At 41.3% G+C, this 20,773-nt stretch overlaps 2 protein-coding genes across 3 annotated transcripts in view; one reads left to right on the top strand and one right to left on the bottom strand.

The window, feature by feature from the left end:
• The window catches only part of LOC109635446 (A-type voltage-gated potassium channel KCND3-like), a 120,559-nt gene that overhangs the window by 18,334 nt on the left and 81,452 nt on the right, over nucleotides 1-20,773 (top strand). The window lies entirely within an intron of this gene.
• On the bottom strand, nucleotides 1,757-14,985 carry cttnbp2nla (CTTNBP2 N-terminal like a). 2 transcript variants are annotated; one of them, XM_020096857.2, is made up of 8 exons: nucleotides 14,823-14,938; nucleotides 12,943-13,048; nucleotides 12,141-12,245; nucleotides 5,188-5,421; nucleotides 4,332-4,439; nucleotides 4,021-4,209; nucleotides 3,710-3,880; nucleotides 1,757-3,601 (listed from the first exon to the last, which is right to left on the bottom strand). In XM_020096857.2, exons 3-8 carry the CDS (start codon nucleotides 12,231-12,233, stop codon nucleotides 2,663-2,665), a joined length of 1,734 nt encoding a protein of 577 aa, XP_019952416.2. In that variant the 5' UTR covers nucleotides 12,234-12,245; nucleotides 12,943-13,048; nucleotides 14,823-14,938; the 3' UTR covers nucleotides 1,757-2,662. The 2 variants fall into 2 exon arrangements, with proteins under 2 accessions (XP_019952416.2, XP_019952415.2); XM_020096856.2 differs by lacking the exon at nucleotides 12,943-13,048 and having other exon boundaries at nucleotides 14,823-14,985.

Below are 20,773 nucleotides of genomic sequence, written 5' to 3'. Positions count from 1 at the left end.
TTGAACCATGACAACATAGAGCCAAGGTCCATTTTTTGGGTCTCAACCAATAGCAGGAATATAATGATATATTTCTAAATATATATATTTTTAAAAGGGAATTTTTTTTTTATCAAAGTCCTACAGAAGAAAGCCTGAAGTCAGTGCTTGAAAACAAACAAAAGCAGAGACATTTCAGGCAGCACAGAAGTCTTACGAGTGAGAAAAAAATACTTTTCAGTAAAAACTGAGAGAAAGCAAAAAATTAAAAATATGTGACCTGTACAAACTATCATTAATATTTATTGCACCAAATAACAATGGTGGTTTTACAACAATAATGCAAGCTTTTAAATGTATGTCTACTGTAGTGGAGTGTGTCCCTGCAGAGAGCAGAGTACAGGAGAGGAAGTGGCCGTGCTGGCAGTGACCGCAGTGAGGACGTGGCCCCTCGCAGCTCATCAACCTGAGCCTGTGTTTATGGAGGCTGAGAAAGATGGGGCTTTGCTTTAGGACCAGACATGCCTGTGCTGGATTTGGGATGCAGCCCTGCTGTCCTACACTGGAATGTTAATTAGGTGAGCTGAGCAAAGGAGAGGTGACCCATCCCGGTACCCAGCCAACTTTTCCCCAGCAACCAGGTGGGAGCTTTAGTGTGACGGATATCCAAGTCAGAGTCAGGGCACATGGAGCGACTGTAGTGTGTGAGAGAGACACGCAGTAAACTGTGACTTTATAGTACACACAGATAAGATATCTGTAGTCATCACCAGTATTTACTCTCCACTTTCACTACTCCAACTTTCTCTATCTTGAGTTGCATCACTTAAACAACATACCACAAGAAGAGTGTTTAGAGTTGAGGCAACACACAGGGCGCAAAATAGCAAAGAGTTCAGTCCAGTTAAAGGTTTCTTCACTCCTCTGCAGCTAAGGAGCACAATGTCTCTTCTTTTAAATATACCTCAACACTGTACATGTATTTACCATCTATAGACTAAATGCACCAAGAAAATCTTTATAATATCGTTAGAGCAGTAATGTTTTTTTTTTTACAAATTTTAAAAACACCATATCTTCCATGTGATCATGAGACTACTGTACGTGTAATTTTACAAACGGAAACTGAACTCACAAAATGTTTACATTTACAAACAGTGCAAAGGTTGTTGCATTTTTACAGCTGGTGCCAACTGATCGAGTTCACAATGATGCAATTTAACCCACTTTATTGTGTGTGTGCACATATACAAGAGAAACACAAAAGAATCAAATATCTGAGGACTCTTATTTCCTGGTCCGCTGGAAGCAATTTATTAAATACTGACCTCTAGAGGACACACTGTGGCTGTACATATTTAAAACCACTTTGTGTATATATTCACAATACAGTCAATCAGTGGAATTAGTTTTTACTTCAAATGTATTGATATTTCAAAGATCAATCTACAATAGACTTTCAATTACTTTTCATAGCCAAAATAACGTATTTGTTATTTACAGAAAATATGGTGATTTAACACAATTTCAGATTTTATTAGTTGGTAACAGTATTTATTAATGCTTGCTTGCAATCTAAACTTTGTCTATATATGTGTATATACAGTACACAAACAAATTATGCTATTTACATTTATTGCAGAAATAAATGTAAAATATATCATCGATGAATAGATGACTCATTTATCAAGTCTGTCACTTTCTAGCATTAACACTACTGTTGACAATGTGATTATTATGAGTTGCATTATTTAAATCAGAGCCACAGTGGACAATATGATATTTGCAGTGTTTTTCTTTATAAATGACAAAGGCAAGACATCAGAATCTTAAACATATTGTACGATTACAGAAAATATCTGCAGACATTGAAGTGAAAAGTGAATAATCATTGTTAAAAAGGTTCAGCTATTTTCTGTCTCAATTGTTATTATTAAATTGGTGTATTTTAAAATATAGAAAATTAAAAAGGAACATAGTATCAATATTAAATCATTATATCAACCATCAGCCACCCTGCTTTCTGAACATTACCAATAAAAAACCCATCGATCACTAATGGTGACTGCATGTAGATGATCTGTATCATAATTAACAACATTAACATACTACATGATGTACAACACTGATTAGAATATCTGTTGTATATAACTATTATACATGATTAACTAAGGAGCAATAATAAAATAAACTATACATTTTTATAAAAATGACTGTACAATGAAACAAGACTATGTAGCATACATTGGACCAAGGATGATTTATGATGATTATTTGCTATGATTAAAATCCTACTCTCTAATTTACTTCAGACAAAGTAATGAGGGAAAAAAATAACACCTCGTCGGTTAGTAAGTTGAGTTGTATTCTTTGGAAAAATGACATCATTAAAAAAAGACTAGCAGGATTCTGTAACCACCAGAATATAGTATTGGCACATTTGGAAACTAAAACTATCAATTGTAGCTGCACCAGCTCCTTAAACAAAACCTAAACGAGTCTTAAGTCATATAATAAAATAAATCTAATAAATAACGTAACAGTGTTTGAGGGGACCTTTGTTCAAATAAACAGGATGTAAATCCTGTTTTATACAAGACAATGTCTCAATCTCAAATATGAGATGTGGATTATACTGTGATGTCACGAGAAAAGCAGCAGCTGATGAATTCATTGTGATCGCCTAATTCGATGAAACCACCATGTCCAGTTCTTTGACTCCCTCCTGACCGGAGGTGAGGCCACAGCTGCCTGAGAGGGGGCTGTCGGAGAAATGGCTCGCAGACCTGGGAACCGCCGCCGGGGACGGAGGGGCCTGTGCCAGACCAGGCTTCTTAGGGGGGATGGGTGGAGGATTGCCCCTGTCTGCCCTGGGGATGATGGGTGATCTGATCCCCTGTGGAGGAGCCCCTGCTGACCTGCCAATAATGGGAGACAAGGGTGCTGCCAGGCTGCGGTAGTCTGTACCAAAGGGCGAGTTGTTTGGTGCTGCGAGCTTCGGTGCAGTACTCTGCTGGACAGTGGTAAAGCGAGACAGGACCTGGGTGACTGTGCTCCGTGCCATCTGCTTGACTGGGCTGGCCTCTGGGGAGGAGGCGCTGGTCACAGTGGGGAGTTCCTTTGGCGAGAGAGGAGGAGCTGGCTGTGCGGCCTGGGACTGAGGTTCTGGGTCAGTCGAACCCTGGAACTTGTGGCGAGCAGCATGGAAGCGCTGGTTGATCCCAGCCTGGTAGGGAGACTGGTAGCTACCAGGACTGGGGCTGCCTGCTGGACGTTTGGCCAGAACAGGTGAGGCGCAGGGGGAGGACGGAGGGAGAGCGGAGGGGGAGAATGACTGCTGGTTCTGATGAACTGCAGGGTTTTCATTCCCGTTCTGGCACATCTTCTCTGAGAGAACACTGTTTGGACCGTGGTGCCCGTTGGTCTCCATTGGACAGTGATGACCGTTGACTTTTGGTTGCGCAGGCTGGTTTCTGTCTTCCTCAATGTCCTCGACCTCAATAGTGTCTTCTGTTGTTTTTCCTGGAGGAACTTTAGTGGCCCACTCCTTCACATCCGCCTCTACTGGCGCTGTATCTGTCAGCATGTTCACCACCTCCTGGTTCCTCTTCAGCTCCTCTACCTGATCACAAAATGAGGAGAGAGATCAATTTCAAACAGATGTATCAGATGTAGTGATAGTGCCCCCCCTCCTGCCAGCAGAGTGCCGAACATATCAAAGTGTTCACACCTGCTGTTGTAGCTGTTGACAGTGAGCTTCCTCCTTCTTTAAGCGTGAACGGAGTTGCTCTCGCTCCGTGTCAAACTCAGCCAGCTGCTCCTCCACTCGCGCCTCCATCCGAAGCGCTCGCCTCCTCTCATCCTCCAGCTCTTTTTTCAGGGCCTGACATGCCTCCTTTTCCTGAATGAGAAAAACTTTTACTCAGCAAAGAGAATAATCTGACAAAGCCTAAAATTTGCAGCGTACGGCACAACAGAGGGAAAGTGTTTGAGTAAGAAAGTAAAAAAAAAAAAACTGTCAAACTTCCAAAATGTTAATACCTTGTCGAGTTTACGGCTCAGCTCAGTCTGCCGGTGACCCTCCTCCAGAGCTCTGGCACTCGCCCACTTGCACTCTTTAGCCAAAGCGCATGAGAGCTGTTTGTGCTGTGCCCGTTCTTCTTCGAGCTGGTCAGCAATTCGTCGCTGTTCTTTTTCCAACCGCCGGACCTGGCTACGCTCAAACTCCAGCTAAAAGGACAGAGACAAGATGCACAATAAACAAACATGTCAATCACTGTTTATGGTTCAGTCCAAAACTCTGCAAAGCTCAGACTACAGAACAGCCCATGTTTATTTTAATTAGATGGCACCTGTTGTTGTAAGCGCTCCCTCTCCTTCTCCAGGATGTAAGTGACATCATCTCCCTCAGCTGTGTCCTCAGCGTGCCTCCTCTTCTCCTCCTCCAGATCTGCAATGACCTGAAATAAACACAGCGGGGAGCCAGAGAGTCGAGAATGAAATGATCTCGCTTAAGTTTGGTCTGTTTGGTATGTGGGGCAAAGAACAGCTCATCTGAAGCTATTGGACGACCACACTGGTTGCAACTTAGCTAAACATCTGCATCAGTCTTCTTTCTGTGGTTTAAAAAAACAAAATCTAAAATGATGAAGTGCTTTATCTTTGTTCAATGCTAAATGATGCATTATGTTCAGATGTGATTTAAATTTAAAACTGTCACGTTGACCTTCTAGTTTTATTTTGGTCAGTATGACACATTTTTGTGTGATGAGTTAAGATTCACGATGAGATCAGGAGACAATGACTTAGTGTTTCATCAGCATCTATAAATAATGGGATGTTCTCACACTCGTCTCATGCTCACATGAAAGTACAGAAAAACTGCAAATAATCATGTAATTTCCTGTTCATGTTTGTACCCAGTGAATTATTTTTGGGTGTGTGTGTCTTGGAAAAAGCTCTTTCTGAAAATAATTCTGTTAATTTTGTTTCTGCTGTCCCTGTGTTTTATAGATATTATATTTTTGGAAATACTGTCCACACAGCTGTGGTAACATTACACTTATCTGGCTACCTCCTCCACATATGTTTTTTTTTTATATTCTCTTCTATTCAGACAACTTCTGTTCCCATATTCTTTTGTTAATCAGCACAAGGAACCAGCTCATTTCTGCCTCACCTAATGAAGAAACTCTCATCCAGACTCACCATTCTGTGCCTGCTCTCCGCTGCAGCCAGCTGGGCCAACATCTTCTCTTGCATCCTCCTGCAGTGGCTCACCACCAGTTTGAGAACCACCAGAGGGTTAGAGGCAGAGGGAGAACAGCTCGGGTCCTTGCTCTGAACCCCCACGGCCTCGCTGTCTCTCTGCAGAGCCAGGAAGGGGTCGCTGAGGTTGTACCTGCCGTAGCGCTCCTGGATGAACAGCTCTTTACTCTGGGCCTGAAAAGATGAGAGGAGTGAGGTGGAACACAGAAATGGGCATAAACTGCCTTTTTTAAAGATAGTGTCTAACCTTTGTTGGCTGTGAATGATCTATTGGATCACCTTTCTATTCATCCATTAATTGAACTGTTGAACAACTTGCTATGAAATTTGGTGCAGATACTCTCGTTCCCCAGAGGATGAACCACCATGAGGTTCACATTTGTGGATATGAGTGAAATGCCTTGATGACCATTGGATGGATCACCATAATATTTTGCGCGTTAGCATGGTGACTTTATAATTTCTGTCAAATTAGTGCTTTGAAGATGTTAGCAGGTCTGTAGACCTTCACTTGTTCTCTTAATCTACCCTCTACTGCACCATAAATAATGGTCCTCAAAGTTTCTATACACATACAATGATTCAATCTAACCCTCGTCACTTGATATGATATGGCACATATGATTTTTAGTTACAATCTTTAATTCCTGAATGGTATATGAGCAGGAGATCAAGAAAAAGGGTAAATGCCAAGAGTGCTTGCAAGAGGGAAGAGCAACAGATGGTGTTTCTGTCTGTCTGTAGCAGGACAGCTGCTTCGGACTGGATCTTGGCCAAGGCAGACCTGTTCTGTTAAACTCATGACAAAGGAGGGATAACGACTGCACGGCATTTCAGGTTCAGCACAACGAGAGAGAGAGAAGATAGACAGGGGGGCTGAGGCAAGCTGCCATTGGTCTTAGTGAGGTTGCAACAAAAGAGGATCAAAAGATTAGAGAGAACAGTATCCTCTCAGCCAAGGCGAGGGCAGAACTCTTGACGACTGATACTGAGATTATTCTAGAAGTTCAAAGTGTCGTCAGGAGAGTTGGTGAGCCTGCAGAGCATTATTTAGCCAGTTCACTGCTCTTACAGAGGCATAACCTGCTCACTGAGGAGGTGGGAGCTACAGCAGAGCACACAGGTACATATGACCCCTACCAAACTGGAATATAGGAACAGAACCATAACAATATTTTAACTTTGGATACATTGATCCATACGACCATGCCATCAGGGTCTCCCACACAGCCAGTGACGAAACTGTTTTTCAGTATCTTTATTAAATAATATGAGTAAACATAAACTCACAAAAACTCAACATGAGTTCTAAGCTGGCTTCTCAGCTCAGTCTCTGTGAGCTTCACTCATATGTCCGGGTCTGCGTCTCTCCGTCTCTCTGGCAGCTCAGCTGCTGCCTTTTGAATCCAGGCAGACTAGACTGGCCAACTAGTCTCAGCTGATCCCACCCCCTCTCCCTGGTTCACCTGGAGGTGCTCACTGAGCCACCTCCACAATCCATTTCATCTTCCAATACAAATTCTCATCATATTGATTAGATACCAGTACTTTCTTTTTTGATATGATTTATATAGCTCACTGTATAGAGCTTATTGAAACATTTTGTATGACTGGATATCAGAATCAAAATGGGGGTTTATTGCCAAGTAGGGAATTTGCTGTGTATTTAGAGGACTGATATCTTTGTCTCCAATATTGTGCAGCTTGATTCAATTTAAGGGACTGTTGGGCCTTGGCAGAGGAATGTGCTCTACCGAGAGCCATTCTAGGTTAATGTGGATCAGTCACTAAGGCCGATATCTTGTGCACTTCATAAGGTACAAATCTGTTCAGTGCATTCACCAAATGTAATCCTGAAACAATATCTAGTAAATTCTTAAAGCTGTATATAACTGAATTAAGTCTGACAGTTGCAGCAGCAATTCGTCTTGCTATCCTGACATGATTGATATTTACAAAGCGACTGATAGCAGCGCTGGTAAAGAAACATGAGACAAAACACACAAAAAATGAATAATTGTTCTCACTTCAGATCTATAGAACTGGACAGGCCTCATCTAAATAAATCGATGAATCTTTACTTAAAGAAACTTTAAAAAGGGCGGTGAGAGATGACGGAAGAGTCAGACTTCAAACATTAGTCCATGTGAGTTTACAGGCTTCTTGATTATCATTGTTCTGCATCTTTAGTGTTGGCTCATCCGGAACAAAGACAGACTGGCAAGGCTGTGGGGCTTTGCTGCTGTTATTTGATCCAGTGCACTGAAGGCGGATCAAACAGCATGAAGGGGCGAAACAGGAAAACACAAGGTGCCCATGAGATTTCAAAAATGTTTCTCAAATATGGGCGCTGCAGCTAAAGCAATGTCAACACTCGACACCTCTGCAAGCGTTTGGAGTGCGATTCCGATAATCTTGTGAATGTGGCCCTAAGTCCTTGAGCTGTGTGTACAGTTTCACCTCTGATTGACATGACTTTTTTTTAATTTTTTTATCCAAACTTGTGATTTATGTAAATACTAAAGTTAAAATGGAATACCTTGAGCACCATTGTATGCTGTCCATCAATTTGTTAGGATTATAACTTTTTATTATTTTTCTAGCAAAAGGTTGAAATCTAATTTTGAAGTAAATTCTTCAAAGAGACGTGTGTCTACAGAATTGGCCCACAGCTCCTTCCTGTTCCCAAAAGTGACAGCCTGCTCTGATGTGTCATTTTATATTCAACAATTAAATACGCTTAGATCAGAGTTTCCATTCTCCATATTCGTTGCTCAGGGATATACAATCAGCCTGTCAGTGCTACAGTTGTGTGCCACAGCAGCAGGACAAAAAACTTGATTTGTCGGCCGTGGTTCATGCAGGGGACAGTCATTGGAAATGTAGAAAAATTACAAAATGTAGAATGTTTTTCTATTCATTCAATTTGCACATTCCTTAACTGGATTATTGGCCTTTACAATTTCATTCTTTCACCTAATTTACAGAACCCCCATTCCACAAGTTCACTCATAAAGCAGACGCTGCCTCCCCTCCCTCCCCTCCCTCCCTCCCCTCCCTCCCAGGCCCCTCAGTCCACAGACACATGTGCTTGTCTACAACACAAAGACACGCTGTTTTCCTCTGCATCACTCCTCCAATGCAGAAGGAAGTGAATAGAGGGATTACAGGAAATACATTTTTTGTTACTTAATACTTAACACCCAAATCTACCAGAGCTTATTCATTACATCTTGATTTACACGAACAATGCCCATAAACACTCGGCACGGGGCTGTTTTGCATCACAGTCTACAGTACCTCTATTCATGCTTTTGTCTCTAGACTACAGTTCTTGGCAACCTGTGGGCTTTTGCTTGGGATGCCGTCTTTGTGCCATTACTGCACTGGTTTCAATCCAGCTTATCTTCTGCTGACACATGCCTGGACACTCTCAGTCATGCAATGTTGGCACCACAATCTGCATAATACAGAGGCAAGATGATGTATGAACTTCTTACCCCAGGGTCCTATATGTTTCACAGCTGCTCATGCAGATTGCAAAAAGTCTGAAATTAAAGTGATATACAAAGGACATCTGAAAAATACTATCCATCACAATGATCTGTGGGAGAAATGCTATGAATGCAGCAGTAACAGACAGAATACGATCAGTTGATGCATCTCAGAGCCAGAAATGTTTTATTTTTTTTTTCAGTGCTGCCCATTATCAAAGACCACAAGGTAAACCCCTTCTTTGACGTTTGTTCATTTGGAGCCATGTGAACTCCATATTTAATTAAAGGCTAATTTCCATATTTGATCCCCCTTTGAACTTTAAGTAAAGACACATATTCTTATCCCAGAGCAAAGAAACTACTGGATCCCTGCAGGACTTTCTGTGCCAAACATGAGCACTGCCAGCGACTCAACTTCCTTTTAAAAGCCACAGCGTGAGCAGCTGCACAAGTGAGTCACGAGGAAAAATGTAGCGGATGTTCAGAATGCCACTGATAGTTTTGCACAATTAAGTATCGCGGACCATAGAAAAACCACATCATTAACCTCACATCCTGTGCTTACACTTTATCCTGCACAAAATCCCTGACACATGAAACTCGCACTTTTTAAGCAGATGAAAAAAAAAACAGATCTTATACTTAACTAGATGTGAACACTTCATCATGTGAGAGATGGTTGCATGGTGTTGTCACCATGGTGATTTGTAGTGAAGTCAAACACTTCTTGTGTGACACTGAGTGAAGCGGTGACACGTCAGTTGGTGAGCAACATGACTGGACCTACTTCTCTAATTACTGTAGGTCCAACAATCCTATTGCTGGTCACGCTAGCAGCTCTGTTGGGCCATACTTAGACACAGCAGTGCTGTTCCTTAAAATGCTAACATCAGCATGCTCACATACTCATAGTGACAGTGCTAAGTAAATGTTTTGCAGATATGATGTTTACTGTGGTAATTTAGCGTGTTAATATGCTAATGTTTGGTCATTGGAAGTAAATCAATGTTACATTAGTTTTACAGATGTTTGATAAATTGGGGTATGTGACAAGTATATAACAAATTAAAATGTCCTATTTGAAAAGTGATCAAAGTGAATACAATTCATCCGTATGAGAAATTTGAATGCCTAAATCAAATTTCATCACCATTCTTTTTTCAATTGTTGCAGAGACATTTCTCACAAAACCACAGATGTGAAGCACATTTTGATGCTAAGGAAAATGTTAGGGGATCTCCAAAGTCAGTAGAATTCATCCTCTGGGGACTATAAATATCTCAACAATTGTTCCAACTATTCGTTTGCTGTTGAGATACTTAACATGATGCAACTTTTAACCTGCAGGGGTGCTATAGAAAAGTCAGGGATCCATGAAGTCAATAAGCTTTATCCTCTAGTGACAAAGAATGCCTCTATGAAATATGGCAATCCATCCAGTGGCCAACGTCCTTGCCATCTATAGACTCCAAGCTACTAGCATGGTTACAAACACAGGAATTTCGAGGTGATGTTTTGCTGATAACCATCTACTTTCACATGAAGGAGAGACTGCAAATTCCCCCATCGCTCATTCCTAAAAAGCACAAAGGTATGAGTCCTTCAGAGAGGAGATCAGTTTTCACTCACGCTCTGTGGTTAATTTCCTACAGGTCAGTGGTTATACCTTCATTTAAAGCAGCGTCAGAGTAAACACTGCAGCACTGATTCAGTCCCATACTTGAATGGGTTAACAGTTTGTTCTGGTGGAGCCATGAAAGAGGCACAGCCATGTTCCCCTCAAGCTCCAGTTAAGGCCAATGTTTATTTGTTCACTCCTACTCTCGCTCACATTGAGTCATCAGGCACCCAGTGTGCTGTAATTCTTCTTGCCTTAGATGGCCAGATCCCGGGAGAGATGTAGGAATGCGGTCTAGACACAACACATGAACATTCATCAGTGGTCTCTTAGACGGCTGATGTCTGGTTTGTTCTTTCAATGGTGCGTTTTACGCCGGGAAAGCGAAGCACATCCCAAGAGCGAAATAGCTGTAAAGCTCAAGTATTAATACTGAGAGTTAGGTTTGCGGCTTTGTATTAATGGTACGACTAACTTTAATAGAAATGCTACAACATTACTTTTGTTAAGTGACAATTTTACTGGAGAAAGAATACAACTCTTTATGAAATGAAATGTTTGTGAGGCCATGTGAACAGTCACTGAAAGCTAAAGAATGTGGGACTGCAGGACACAGCACTGCACAGTACGCAGTGGGGAAAGAGCCTGACAATCCTTTAATTGAAATGCAGCAGTAATCCTGCCACATTAAGACAACTTAGGGGTTGAACTAGTGGCTATTTGCTGGTACTGTGTGTGTGTGTGTGTGTGTGTGTGTGTGTGTGTGTGTGTGTGTGTGTGTGTGTGTACACTCTAAATTATGTCCTTTTCTAATTGGGTTTTATGTAGGTTCACTGGGGTGAGTAACAGGACAGAGTAACTGGTTAATCTTAATAGTTTCAACCAATTTTATTTCCACATATTGATGCCAGTTCTTTCTGTAATTTAGGTCCAATTACAACAAAACTGGCTTCCATAGCTGTGTATATCCACAACACACATATCTTTACAGCCTAACATCAGCGAGACTCGCATTCAAGCCACTTATAAGTTTGAAAGGGGCCTGCTGAAGTTAGTAGTTTGTTCCTTCAACTTTGGCCGAGGTTGAGAAACTTCTCAAACCACTGCTGAAGTAAAAATCTGCTGTCCATCAAAAGTTGTTTTTGTGGAGCTGCAGGCAACCAAAGAAAATCTTGCTCAACTGAAAGTGTACCTACTCTTCAACCAATCAATTGGAAAAAAAAAAATGCCAGAGTGCACTGAATACACAAGCAAATAGTAGCTTTTTAAACACAGCTTATTTGCAAGATATTAAATAATTTTAATTTGGCCAAATATCTTTTTGACTCCAAAAGGTTTGGATCAAAATTATCTATAAATTATATAAATCTTTCCCTTGTAATAAAGGATCCATCCTGAAAGCAGCATACTTTACTCCTCGAGACTGGAAATTATGGAGTGATAGTTTGGTTGTATAAGAACATATAGACGACCATAAGACAGGAGAGCACGGCCCTACTTTATTATTCATGTATCTCATGAGTGACCAACATAAGGAGCTGTCCTTGTTAATCACAAGTAGAAGTACACAGTATTGTAGAAGTGGTTGGAGCAGTTTCTTTCTACACTTTGTCCTCCCTGTTGTGAAAACATGTCACCAACGAATTTTATTGTAACTGACATAAACCTTCAACCTGACCACAGCTGCTGTTCTCCATGACACAGCTAACAGCTTTTAAACAGCCACTTTTCAAGCCCGCAGGCGGTGAATGACAGATTTTCTTAAACAGTTCAAGTACCTTCAGGGCGTCAATGACCAGGTCCCGGGCCTCCAGCTCTCCCTCCAGGATGCTGAAAAGCATCAGCAACTCCGACTTGCTCAAACTTTCCATGTTCAGCTTGGACTGTGAGGACAGAAGATGAAAGGAAAGACGATGGTTGACAAATTGTTTAATGTTTTATTTCTTAATCCCATTTCATGCTTCTGCTTCAAAGCTACGCCGTAGCCTATGCCCAGACGTGTACCCTACGCAGAGCCCTGAGCCGTACCCCAACGTGCAGAATAAAAACGCAAAATTTGAGGCTGTAGTATCACGGAAAATAGAAAAAAGTACAACTGAGTGACGAAGTCTATATTTTACGCTTAATTAAAAATAAAAGATCTTAATCTCCCAGCATAAATATTCGAGGCTGACTAAATATAAAATGACTTTGTTTTGTTTTGCCTCTGTATGGTCCATTCATTGCGTGCCGTGACAGTTGCTCCATGTTGGAGATGTGATGTGGTCTCTTTGTAGTGTCTCTGCACTCTAATCTCACAGCTGTGTTGGTACTGCTGACAAGCCCTGCGGTGCCCACACCTCAAATATCCAAACCGCAATCTGGCCAAGTGAACACATGCCGGTCCCCCCCCCTTTGAAATGCGATCAAAGCTGTTTATGTTTTTACACCAAGCAGCATCCTTTTTCCAGATGAGACCCATCTTGCTTTTGACGGATGAACACTGGCTGAGTATTAAATGACAGAAACCTTCTTTAGCTTTTTTTTTTTTTTTTTACATATATGTGCGTCTCCCTCTCTGCTGTTTACTGTGATCCACACCTGAACTAGCCTGCATGCAACAGGCCGTGCTTTGAGCAGCCTGCGGTGGCCACAACTTTCCACATCATGAAGTCATCAGGAGGGGGTGGGCTGCTCTCTCCAAGCACTGGTTGCATAATGAGAGACAGGAGCCACCGGCAATTCATATTTGAGCTGCAATATTTCCCAGGCATCTTAAATAACTTTGAGAGTAGAAACCTGCAAATAAAAAGTGTTGTGACATTTAAATATTTGCAGTATATACTGTGTCACCCGTGCAGCGCAGTATGCAGGAGTGACAGGAGTGACAGGAGGAATGAGCCGTGACCCTAGTGAACTGCATCCACAGCCTAATCCCCAGAGCAGCGGGCCCTCACAAAGAGGGCACACAGCATTTGAGCTGTGCCTTCACCAGCACTCAGGGTCTGCGGCTTAACCACAGGAGTAAAATGCTAATTAAACTACAACATACACACCTCCCATGGTTAGGGTTTACAGACTCGCCTGCTAATTTCACAGGCCACCGTAATCACTGCGAGAAGAGTGCACGCTGTTGAGAAATGAACCCAACAGGAGCCTGTCATTGCAGCTTGTTTGGATCCTCATCATTTTCATATTATTTCACCTAAGCCCCCCCTCCAGTTAGTGCTGGTAATCATGAGGGTATACAAACAACAGCAACAGCATGGGAAATACAAATATTCCCACACGTTCTAACGACTTCACCACCTCAAACTCCCTGTGTCCGTAATCCTTTTTATCCATGTTTGTTTTAAGCCTGGTGAGCCATGTGCCTCCTCTGCAACATTGTAAACTCATTAAAAACACACAGCACCGCAGCTTCTACTCCTAAAACATATGGTTTGACAGAGGCTCCAGGTTTGTGAGTTGTGAGTTATGTTGGATCACAGGGAAAAGTTAGAGAATTTCAAAAATGGGATGATTTACAACTAAATAGGATCATCTTAACTATGCTCCACTTCTCCCCTTGTCGCTGAAATGGACACAAACTTTTTCCAGTGCATGAAACTGTCATCACCGAACTGGAAGAAAACAAGGCTCCAAATTTGTGGGGTAGCTGCTTGATTATAATTTGATCAATTGTAGGTCAACTGCTCATCACCACAGGAAACGTTAGTGAGGTTTCGATTATGTTTGAACTTATTATGACTAAATTATGATCACTTTGGCTCAAAGCTTCTCTCAAGCAAATTGCCTCGTCTCTGCAACAGCGACAGACTTTTCCAGAGCATGAAGCTGTCATCACCCTCTTCCAGCGAGAACAATAAAAATAAAACAGTGTCACAGACTGGGAAACCTTCTGTGCACCTCTGAGTTTGAACCTGAGGTGAGCAGAGGGGGAAGTAGATCCTGAGAGCTTTGCTGAACTTCCTCTTCCTCCTCCTCATCATCAGCAGGATCTGAACAGATGCTGCATGTCTGGAAGTTAAATTGGATTTAGTGTACAACCCAATTTCTGTGTGTAAGCCACATGCTTGCTCGCTCCGCTGCCCACTGACTCAGATACAAGCAGCATGACTGTGTTAAAGAAATAAAGTCGTTTAAACACACAGGAGAACTGATCCTGCTGAGCAAAAACATGAGAGAAATCAGGATTATTATGAAGATTAGAGGTTTAACAGAGTGTGAGAGAGAGAGAGGAGGAGCATGTCTGTTTCTTCTTCTCTTTAAATGATGCATCTTTAGTTTTAATGGAATGTTTGCTTGAACAAACCACTTGAACTTCATCAGATGAGAAGAAGATGAGATAAAAAACGGTTTGGCCTGTGGACGACTTCAGCTTCACTGTTCTTTTCTTTCCTTGTGTCGGTGAAAGTGAAGAAAGTTTGGTGTCTAACTTCGCTCCTCGGACTCCGGGAGCTCCTCTCGTCTGCTCTTACCTTCATGTGCTCCTCCGGGCTCCGCAGAAACTCCACCATGAACTTTTCTCTCCTGTCAGAAGATTTCTTTCTCTCTGATCTGCGTCCGATTCCGATTCCGACGCAGCGGAACACAACTCGAGCCAAAGCGCCGCGCTGACCGACGGCCGGGTCCAGCCAATGGGCGAGGACGAGCTCAGAGCGTCGACCAATGACAGAGGGGTTTCTTGAGGAAAGGGGCGGGGGCAGCGTGGGTCCACCTCTTGGATTTTGGTTGGATTTCTTTGTTTAGTGTTTGAGGAGATCCTGCCTCTTAAAGAATCTGCCACAGACACGTAGAGACTCTCACCGAGCTCATCTAACTGCTTTATACTTGAAACAGAAGTTTTTTAACTGGGCCAGATCATAACTGACAACTTATAATATGACTGAGGTCAGAAAGAGGAAGGCAAGAGAATAACATAATTGTTTAAAAAGGCAATAGAATAAAAATAAAAATAAAATAAATAAGTACACAAATGTGTGCAGTGGCACAAGATGACTGCACGAGCAGTAAAAAAAAACTGTACATGTTTTCTATATATAGATCAGCCTGAAAGGGAAGGAGGAAATCCAGATTCACTATAAATAACATCAATAACAGTGCTTAATGGACTGAGAATAACATTTGTGCAGCTATTGGATTCATGCCATTTTTAAGTATACAGACATCAGAGTGAAAAAGCAGTACTCATTTAATAGTTAATATCAGTATTAATACAGCAAAGAAACCAAGCAAAGCTGCATAGTTCTGTGCATCATATGTAATCACAGGAAGTTGTGTGTTTAATTACAATAACAGCCTCCATATAGCAGTTATTATAAGTCATGAACTGAATGTAAATGTACCTTGGAGCTATACTTGAAGACAGTACTTGAGTAAAGGCACTTGGATACTTTACCACTCACAGTGCAACAAAGATGAAACTCAAACAACATAAACATACCACACCAATCTAAATATCTACCAATACATAGTATTGAATACTATACTATCAAATACATTAATACAAATTTCAGTATAATATAGGACATGCACACAACAAAATTAAAAGTGGGGTTATCAGTTATTAGTCTGCAATAAAAAGATGTGTTCAATGTTATAAATGTCACCACACAAACCATCTGCTTACCATTTATTAGAATGAATCCAGCCATATTAATAATTCCAGAAAAAACCTCCCTTGCATTGATTCCTGGATTTGTGGGATTACAGTATTATTGACTGCCATCTGGTGGCACTGTCACTGGAAGAGTCTGCAGAGCTACAATAAGGCTCAGGGCTTTACGGAGGAAGTGGTCGAAATGTCAGAATGTTTCTGAGATCAGCTGGGAAATGGAAAGGTTTAGTGAATCTAGACAAGCTAATATAATATCCAGCCTCATAAAAGCTCTCAGATGAGGAACAGTGAGAGCCTTTAAACGAACAAACCCTGTATTTGTCTATGATTTCAGATTCAGCAACTCATGAGTCTTATTAGCAGAGAAAGTTGCCTGTGCAGGTGAAACTCAACAGGGAGGATACAGCTGCTGTAGTTGTTGCTGTTGTTGGCTGTGAGGCATTGAGCTCCAGACAAAAAATCAGATGTGTTCACTGTGCTGCAGCCCTGAAAGTCCAAGGCTGCCTCAAATGCAAGCTGGAGCTCTTCCTGTAATACATCATATCTGCCAGTAGAGCGCAATGCTCACACAACTCAAGTGAAAGTTAACAGTGGTCTCATACAGGGACGGACAACTGAAGGGACTGTAATGGACAAAACAGCACTTTTACGATTTGTGGTTGTGTCTAATGTTGGAAATGAAGGTTATTCCACCCAAGCACTAATGATTAGTCTCCTCGGAGATGACGATCAGATAAATAACACTGACATTTTGCTGCTGGAAGATTTTGGTGTGATCATTTGACTTGAATTTACAAAACAAACCGACCTGTCTCAGCGCTAAACGGCCACAACTCACACAAGATGAGCAGCACCTTTGCTCTGTTTGATAATCGTGTCCCTCATTCTCTCACCGTGCTATCTGGAGGGGAATACAGAGAGCAAAGAATTGTCGCTCCTGATAGGCCGCTGGTGTGGGGAGCCTCTGCAGCCCTAATAGAGAGTCTCTATTTCAGGCTCTTCAATTAAGAAGCTGCTCTGCTCAGGCTGCTGACTGCACAGCTGCTGTGGAGAATCTGGGTCCTGGTTCTTTCTCTCCCTTTTCCAAACAATTTATTCTGTGAAGTTTTGGTTCAGTCCTAAAAAAATGAGCAAAGGAGGCAAGTGATTTAAAAATGATAAGGTCCAGATTGATTAGTTCATCTTTGGCCTGTCAGTCCAGAAAGTCTGTAAAACTACTGATTTGAGGTACTACAGATGAGTATCTGCCTCCTTTTACTCCAGTTCAGAGGGGAATACTTTGGATCATGTTATAAAATCTGATGTACTGTAGATTATACTATCCAATAAGTATATAAAACACAAATTATTTAAGTCATTAAAAAATGCTAGTTGCAATAATAGTGTTTAATAATTTACTAACACCAGATAATTGTTCTCCATTATGATTACCTGTAGTTTTTACTTCTGCAAAGGGGGTCATGTTTTCATCTAGTTTGTTAGTTAGCAGTTTCTCAAGTGGTTTTTTATGACACTTTGTGGACGGGTGGGGCAAGACCCAAAAAGAGCCCATTAAGTTTTGGTTTGGATTTGGATCAGGACAGGAATCCAAGATGATTATTTTTTCTATTGTCTTCAACACTGCGTTTATCAACATTTTCGTAGATTTCACAGAGAATAATTCATGGATCTTGTTGAAAGGAATTGAGGGGAATGATATTTATGAGTGTGTGCACTTTTGGTGAAAACAAAAAATCTGCATCTAGTGAATTTCATGTAATGTGATTAGGGGACTGTTTTGCATTGGAGGGATGTAGTTATGTACTTGGTGGGGGTTTGACAGTACAAAGAGCCAGATCAATACAACGATTCAGTGATTGATGAGCCAATGTTAAAGTTAAAACATCGATCTGTATTGTTATCTTTAAGATACACCTCAGAGAACACTGAAAGACACACTCGCTTAGGTACAAGCCATGGTTGTTATCAATATGTGGAACAATTCATTTAAAAAAAGACAGTCCTGCAAATCAAAATAATGTATTTTCTGATCTTCCCTCACTGCCTCTTTTTTCTTATTTTTACTGACATAGTTGCTGACTGGGTTTTTATTTTGTCATATCCAAAGCTCAGTTTTTCAAAGGGGTCCTGAATCCAAGTCTCAACAGAACATTGACATTTAACTCAGCACAGAGGGGACATCATGAAAAAGTGTTCTTTTGTCTTTTGGAATAACTGCTTGAAATTGAATAAAGGGTATTTTTGTGAAAGCATATGATGGTCTGTTCAGCTGTGTGGAAACTATTCCAGCTCCTGTCAGAAGGACCTGTTTCAATAGGTTCCTGCCAAACCCTCCATATATCTGGGGCTCCTATCTAACATGAATGAATATACTGCAAACTGCAATTTCGCTCGCTTCTGTAGCATCATGCCCTGCTTAAGTGAAAGTTCATTCAGACTGACTATTTCATCTCCATTTCACACCTGCTGCTCCGTCATTGCTGCCAAACATAATGTGGAGATGACACACAGACATGATCAGAGGACGGATGGAGAGAGGGAGCAGTAAATATAGTATCAGAGTCTTGGTGGGAGCTGGCGACAACCTAGGACCTAATCTGAGGCAGTTATCAGCATCTGTTCCCTGGCACCCAGTACTGTGGGGGTTTAAGTTATTCATCTATTGCTTCATATCCATCTTTTTTTCAAAATCTGATTCCCCATTCTGAGGATGCATTTCAAGAGTGTGGGAGGATGTAGCCTCTCAATACCCCCCAGTGAGTCAGTCTGTCAGCACGTGTGTACTATTTTTCTTTTCTTTGCTTGACTCACCTGATTGCATGCTGAGCTGTGACTGAGGTTATGGTGTGGGAAATTGATTTGTTTTGCCAATGGCCATGTTAAATGTAAATTGCCTGACCTTGAAGCGGTCTTGATTAATCATTTACATATCTCCAGAGTGGCGATGTGCCTCCGAGCAGTCAACGGTGTCACTGTTACCGGTGTATTTGTTTTCCAAACATGTGGCAGCAGATGGATGTACAATTTAATATCCGTCGACTGCTTTGTTATGAATGCATTCACTGTACGTGCCAGTCGATTACAAGGCTTTGATGGAGAGCATTGATTGAATCCTAAAACATCTGCAAAGCTAAACACGCCTCCCCCCCTGTTATCTTCAGTTATTCAAGTCAATGTTGACTTCAGTCATTAAAAGATGAACATGATCTCTGGAAGGATTAACTGAAAAGGACAGAACCAATCTAATTCATGACTGAGACATAAAGAAGTCTGAGCTCAGACAAACTACAGCCCACTTGGGTATAAACTGACAAAGATGGGGACTGTCACAAATCACAGGCTTACAGGAGAACAGAGAGAAGTGGAGGTCGGCATGTTTAGATGTGAATTATTAGACATCTCAACCAACTTTTTGACAAAAATCTCCCTGCCCCAACTACACAAACCAGCCCCATCCATCTGCACATCCACTGCCATCTTTGTTTTGAGGCATGTGAGTTATAAACCAGGAGTATGTCGAGGGACCTGGAGCTCTGGAAGCTTTATGACTCTGTCTCAGCTGAGTGCGCTTCAGCTCATTTTCCTGAAGGTGAGCGTTTTTTGTAAACCATGATGTAGAGAAGAAATACGTTGGCTGTGTTTGATGGATTCCAGTCACCGTAGGGCCCAACAAAGTTTTAATTTAATGTGTCATTACTAAGAGAAATGATTGTCATCCTGAACTCAAGTGCTCTTCAACCTAAGGAGCTTTGAAACCTTGAAATGTGACTTATTGAGTCCCTTCATGTTGTATACACAAAATTTCACAGAACTCAGTGGCATTAAAAGGAGAATATTTTATCTCAACACCACACATGTAGAAAATCAATGCATTGTTGTCATTTATCAATTAGGGTTAGAGTTAGCGCTTAAGGGTTCCACTATGGTCCTCGAGACATAAAAGTTGTCATCTACCCACAAGCCTATATACGCATGGACCCCTATGTGGACGTCTCTGTTCAGCCCAAAATTTTGCAACCATGCTGGCTCTAAACATCGACCACGCATGGAATGCTAGCACGAAGCGAACCCTCATTTTAGTATGAATAAAACCGTGAGTATGCAACTCTCTGCAGACACAGACAGTATGGTCAATCCATTAGCCCTAACCCCAAGAAAACCTAAAGCAGCAACGGGACAGTGAAGATAACGTCTCTAAAAAACACTTTTTACAATAAATAATGCAAAAATAAAGACAACATATCTCTGTTGTAAGAGGCAGCCTGTTTATGCAGACAACCGTTCAGCCTAAAAGCACCAGAGAGAAAAAATATGAATGGTAATTTAATCACATAAAAGCTCCTACACTCTCCAAAAAAGTCTAATTCCTTGTGTCTGCTCCTCTGTATGCAGTGTGAATTTTAATGATGGTATTAAGGACAATTGTTTTATTCCATTTTAGACTACTCTGTGCGTGACTGATGGAAAACTATCTTCAACAGATTTAATATAGTGAATCAAAGGAGAGTGCACGGATATATGCATGCCTGATATGAACACTGTTTCAAAATTGAGTTAGATACTTCATAAGAAATATGTAAGCCATAAGAACTCAAGAATGGCTGTTTATCATTTTTCCTCCCACTGTCCATTGCACATTCAAATATTAATCTGCGGAGATGAGGAATTGAAGGGGACAGTTTATATGATTTTGTCATTATTGTGTCATTTTGTCATTGTGTGTGTTATTAAGCCTTTTGAAATGAAGGCTGAGTTCCAGCAGAAGCGAATCTAAAACTGCTGTTGTTGGTGTTTGTGTCCATTCAGTATTTT

This window comes from Paralichthys olivaceus, chromosome 2, assembly GCF_024713975.1.
Source record: "Paralichthys olivaceus isolate ysfri-2021 chromosome 2, ASM2471397v2, whole genome shotgun sequence".
In the NCBI taxonomy this organism is placed as follows: Eukaryota; Metazoa; Chordata; class Actinopteri; order Pleuronectiformes; family Paralichthyidae; genus Paralichthys; species Paralichthys olivaceus.
Note: the sequence above shows the minus strand (reverse complement) of the source record. Positions and strands in the feature narration are given on the sequence as shown.